Source organism: Tupaia chinensis, unplaced genomic scaffold (assembly GCF_000334495.1).
Source record: "Tupaia chinensis unplaced genomic scaffold, TupChi_1.0 Scaffold000600_1, whole genome shotgun sequence".
NCBI classification, from domain to species: domain Eukaryota; kingdom Metazoa; phylum Chordata; class Mammalia; order Scandentia; family Tupaiidae; genus Tupaia; species Tupaia belangeri.
The window spans coordinates 8,093,918-8,100,178 of record NW_006160117.1 but is presented as its reverse complement, the minus strand read 5'-3'; the positions used below and the strand labels follow the sequence as shown (position 1 = coordinate 8,100,178).

Genomic DNA, 6,261 nt, shown 5'->3' with positions numbered 1-6,261 from the left:
GAGTGTGTAAAAATGAATCCCACTTAGAGAAGATCGTAATTGCCAAGTCAATCCCACTACTTCAGCCTCACATAAAAGGCCATAGCTTTGCCCCAAGCAACAGTTTATCTGGGGAGTGGGTGGTGTGATGTTGGTTCACATACCATCCTGGTTGAATAGACATCAAGCTTATTCAAGTGGATTTTCGTGCCTTCTTACCATGATGTCTGCTTATTACTGATTACCTCACCTGGCTGACTGACATGCTCTGATCGTACAGTTGGATTAACGTTCATGGTTTTAGTTTTAGGAAAACAACTCCTTGGGAGTTGTTTTATTTTAATTGTTGAAACCAAGATGAAAAGGGAAGGGAAATTAATATTTCATCATTCTCTATTATGTGTCAAGTATTAGATACATGTGCATCTGTTATTTTTTATGTAATCTTAATATCAAACTTTCAAAACGGTTGCTATTAGCCTCATTTTACAAGGTCACACAAGGAAAGAAAATAGAATTGTCCCTTTATCAATGATTCAATTGTTTACACATGTAAATCAGAGCCCAATGTTAACCATTTGTTCCTGTCAATCAAGAAATTTATACCTGAACAGGGGATACACTGTAAAAATAAGGACGTTGCTTAATTTAGTAAACAGATATAGAAGCTTACGCTAAATCAGATTGCACTAGGTATTTGAGATTCAAGAAATGAAAACAATGGGGAGTCATTTAACGATGGTTATGCCCTAGAAAAATTAACTCAGTCTGTTCTTGGAAATTTCTCTTTCCTAAGCCTATTAAGTGTCATATGTAGCAATATAATTGAAAATTCATTTAAGAGACACATTTAGTGACTTTCACTTACTAACAAATATGTATTGATCTTCTTTTCTCCTTGGATGATCTAGATTAGTTCTGTCCAGCTGAACTTTCCATGATCATAGGATTGTTCTGCATTATGCTTCCTTAGCCACTAGCCATGCATGCCTTTTGGATACTTGAAAGGTGGCTAGTGTGACTGATGAACTGCTTTTTGATTTTATTGAATTTTAATTAAATTTAAATATCGGCAGGTAGCTAGTAGCTACTGTATTGGACACTGCAACTCTAGAAGACATGAATAAAGAAAACACAGTTTTCGACATCATGGTGGTTTTATAAGTGTTGTGGGAGGGTATAAACAGTGATGCTGAATAAATCACAAATGATTCAGTGATGGGGAGAAGTCAGAAATAAGGGCTCTGAATGAAACTGCGTAAGTCTGAATTGCAGTTCTGTTGCTAACCCATTGTGTGTGCTTCAGGCTGGTGTTTAATCCCTCTATCACAGTTTCAGTTCTGTATTACACAACAATAAGATATACCTTATAGAGTAATTATAATATGAAGACAAACTGAGATAATACATTTTAAGAGTTTAGCATCGTATCTGGCACTGTGTACATCAAGAGTATAGACTTGCAGTTAGTTATCTGATAAAATGATAATGCAATGTCTTACTGCATGACATGCTGATAAAATGGCGATTTTATCCAAATTGTTCTCTTTCTGATGGAGATGTGATTTCAGACTAAATATTTGGGGTACTATTTTAGAGCTCATCAGAGTAACTAACATTTTTCTCTTGAAAGAAAATCTCTCAAGAGAGAAAATAATCTGGTCTTCTCTAGGAAGGTTTTTGTACTTGAAGGTAGGTGTTTCAGTCTATCAGCTCTGTGTTCTGTAGAAAACTGTTGGTATTTGAGGTACCAGTGGGCCTTCGGTCAAGTCACTTCATTTTGATAGACTAATCAATAGAGGCGAAGACAAGGTAGTTGGAATTGTGCTGTAATTCATTTTAAACGTTGTTGCATTTGTCTGTTTCAGTTACTGGCAGAAGAGTTGCCCCTGCGCCAGGGAATTCTAAAACAATTAAATGAAACCGGAGGAACAGTGCTTGTAAGTGCTCCCATAAGCCCAGAAGAGCAAGATAAACTTGAAAATAAGCTCAAGCAGACAAATCTCCAGTGGATAAAGGTTAGACATTAACCATCTTCTCTGTCACTTGTGTTAAATGTTGCCAGTGTTTGTGTTTGTTTTGTTTACTGAGTGTTTTATTGGTTGGGGAGGAAGCTGGTATATGGATTTTTTTTTTAACCTGACTCTTTTAATTGCCTGTATGTTTTCTTCTGCGTGGAAAAAATATGATGGTGAATGGCTTCATATTAAAGACCAAATGCTAAAAAGTAAACCACTAGTTTTGTGTAAATTATTCTAAAGAATAAGACTAAAAACAGTGATGAATTAATTCAATGTTCATCTCTATACTGACAGCATTTAAACAAGATGGATGAGATCAAGTTCATAATCTATCATAAATAAAAATTACTTATGTAAGTAATTTTAAATATAGACTTATATCAATAACTAATGCAGGTTAACCATCTCCAAAAACTGCTTTATTTATTTGTTTGCCTATTTACTCAATCTGTGAGTCTTCACCCATCTTTCCACCTCATATATGTTCTAAATCTAATATTAAAAATGTTTACTGGGGGGCCGACAGGTGGCATGGTGGTTAAAGGTGCTGGGTTCCCATATGGCCAACCATGGTTTGAGTCCCAGACCCGGTGGCTTGCTTTTTTCCCTTTCCCTTTTTCTGTCTCTCTCTGGTCAAATTTAAAATAATAATAACAAATGGAATTGAATAAATAAATAATCCTTTAAAAAATGTTTATTGAGCCAGCAAGTATGTGGTAGTTAAGGCAACTGGATTCCACATGGTCAGTTTCACTGTTCAAACTCTGGACCAGCAGCTTGAAAACACATTAGACATTAGACGTATGTGCCCAAAATCCTGAGAGGAGAATAAAGAAGGGATTATGGCATGGCCATGGCCATCCCCCTGGACAGTTTCTCTCTCTCTAGAAGCAGACCAAGGTAAGGGTCGGAGAGGACAGTGCCAAAACCCCCATACCGGTACAGTCTCTCTCCTTCCCCCCTCTCTCTGGCAAGTGCACACACCCTACAGCAAAAACTTAAAAAAGAGTGTTTATCAAATTAATAGATGCTCATTATTTTGAAATAAGTGGTACATATAAACTTATAATGAAAGGAACGTCAATTGATCCTACACCATTCACTGAAATGCAGTAAGTTCCTCATTGTACTGCTGTTACACTTCTGTCCTTAATCCAATGAAACTTTATTTATTAATCTGCTTCTGGTTTCATTACCCTCTTCCATTTGATTACTTATGTCCTTCAACCAGTACCACATTGGCTTAATTATAATTACATTGTTTTTCTTTCATGAGAGAGAGAGAGATACAGATACAAAGGGACTCTGTTGGGGGAATCCCATCCTCCCTCTCTCCATCAGCCTTCCAGCAAGCCAGGATCACATGCAAACCTGGCATGTTCAAGTTAACCTGGAATTCAAACCCAGGACCTTTCCATATGGCTCTAACATTGCACAGTGATGCCCTACTACCTGAACCACCACAATTGGGCCACAATCTTTTTTAGCCATTTCATTGAGATATAATTCACATGCCATTAAATTTACCCCTTTTTTGTATATTAATTTTCTTAAGTTTCAGAAGTTATGTGCACTTGCCAGAGCCAGACAGATGGGGATAGAGAAAGAAAGCACACCTTCATAGAGCATGGTTGCACCACAATGCTTTCTCCATCCTGTGAGATTTGGGGGCATGCACACATATTTGCTTAGCATATATGTATTTTTTGAGAGGTTTTTGCTGTAGGGCACATGTGCTCACCAGATAGACAGAGAGAGATAGAGAGACAGAAAGCAAGAAATCGCCCCCCAGGGGGGATGGCCATGCTGCAATCCCTTCTCCTCTATTTTCCTCTTGGGATCTTGGGCACACACGCACACGCACCTGGCATGAGTTTTAAGCCACCGGGTCCAGGACATGAACCACGGTCGACTACATGGGAGTCCAGCAACATAGCAATTACGCTAACTGCTGGTCCCTCTGCTTAGCATATTTTTCAAGCTGCTGGGGTAAGGGTTCAAATTGCAGTTAGCCATGTGGGATCTGAATCCCTGAACCTCCAGGCTACTGAGTGACCCTGTTTAATTTTTTAAAATTATGATAAAATACATATATAACATAAAATTTGTTATTTTATCATTTTAGTGTATAATTCAGCGCCATTTATTATGCCCATTGGTACCATCTATTTTAACAAAATGTAATACCCCAATCACAAACTCTGAAGTAATGTATATTAAGAAGTGGCTCCCTGTTCTCCTCTTCCAGCCTCTGGAAACCTCTAGTCTACTGTCTTTCTGTAAATTTGCTTACCTTATACTTTTCTCATAAGTGGAATTATACAATGTATGTCTTTCTTATTTCACTAAGCATAATATTTTCAAGGTTCATCGATCTTGTAGCATGTTTCAGAATTTTATTCCTTTTGTGACTAAATAATATTCCATTGTATGTACATATATAATCATTATATTTTTAAAAAATGCTATTTGGCAGTATAAACTCTCCAATTTTGTTCTTCCTATTCAAGATTGCCTTGACTATTTTGGTTCTTTGAATAAATTTTAGAACTGGCTTGTCAATTTCTACTTGAAGACTGCCAGGATATTCATTGGAATTATGCTTAATTTATAGATTAATTAACATCTTTACAGTATTGAATCATCTAATTTGTGAACATGGCCTATTTATTTTAGATAGTCTCTAATGAAGATTTAGCACTATTTCACAGTTTTTGGCCCAGAGATCCTGAACATGTTAGATTTAATCCCAGATATTTGATGGCTTGATACTATTATAAATAAGATTCATTTTAAACTTTGTTTACTATTTGGTGGTCTGTAAAAAATATAATCAATTTTTATACATCAAGCACATACCCAGTGACCTTCCTAAATTCACTTATTAGTAGTATGTAGGATCTTTTAAGGTCTTATATGCATATAATCATGTCATCAACTAGATGCAGGTTTTTTTCTTTTTAGTTCTGAGGATTTTCCTTTTCTTAATCTTTTATTTGTTTATTTTTTGCTATATCGCTCAAGATAGGACCTCCATAGCATTGTTAACTAGGTGCAGTGATAATGGGAAGCCTTATTTTATTCCTTGTCTCCAGTGGAAAGCTTTCAATATTTATCATTAAATATAGTGTCTGTTCTAGGATATTTTTGTCTTCTTAACCAGAGTAAGGAATTTCTCTTTATTCTCAGTTTATTAACTTTTTCATTGTGAATAGGTATCAAACATAGTCAAGGGCTTTCTCTGCATTTATTAAAATTATTGTGATTTTTCTAGTTTTGTGTGAATGTGGTGAATTACAGTAATTGAGATTTGAATATGAAACCACTCTGCAATTCTTGAAATAAATCTATTGGTCATGATGTACTATATACTTATAAATTACTAGATTTAACTTTCTTTCTTTCTTTCTTTTTCATTTCTTTTTGTTTTTGTTTTTGAGAGAGATTTTTGCTATAGGGCACGTGTGCTTGCCGAAGAGACAGAGAGACAGAAAGAGAGTAATTACCCCCTTATGGGAGATAGCCATACCACAATTTCTTCTTCACTCTCCTCTCAGGATTTTGGGCATGCCCACACATGCACCCAGTGTGAGTTTCAAGCTACCAGGTCTGGGAATCAAACCGCGGTCAGCCGTGTGGGAGTCCAGCGACATAACCATTACACCATCTGCTGGTTCCCTAATTTGCTAATTTTTAAAAAGATATTTGTATGTTTGTTCATGACAGACATTGGTCTGTAACTTTTCTTCTGATATCCTTCTCAAGGGTTGAGGACTATACCCACTTTTATTTTTTTTCTGCAAGAAATTATTGACAATGATATTATTTCTTCTCAAGTTGTCTCAAAAAATTCAATCATTAAGCCGTCTGTGCATGAAATATCTTTGTAAGAAATTTTTTCATAATGGATTTAGTTTCTTCAATGTAGAAATAGTACTTTGTGTGTGTGTGTGTGTGTGTGTGTGTATCTGTTTATGTGTCTCAGTTTTATAATATATTTTTTAAATAATTTGTCTATTGTCTTATCATGGAGGGGATATAGGCTTTCTTCATGCAGCTAGTGATGTTTTATATTATTTATATATATATATATTCATATATATACTATAACATATATACACACACATGAAATACACACGCATACACACACACACTAATTGAGAAATTAGAAAGACAGTAACAGAGAGCTCTGAATACCTGAGTGGTCTTGCTCACTGGGATATTTTACTCTATTTACTAAGGCAGAGAGCTGAGTCTCCTG

At 35.8% G+C, this 6,261-nt stretch overlaps 1 protein-coding gene across 1 annotated transcript in view; it reads left to right on the top strand.

Moving 5' to 3' along the window:
* Positions 1–6,261, top strand: part of DMD (dystrophin) — a 1,496,890-nt gene that overhangs the window by 539,417 nt on the left and 951,212 nt on the right. The window contains exon 17 of the mRNA XM_027775723.1: positions 1,848–1,997. Coding sequence (XP_027631524.1) covers positions 1,848–1,997 — 150 coding nt within the window. The remainder of the gene's footprint in view (positions 1–1,847; positions 1,998–6,261) is intronic.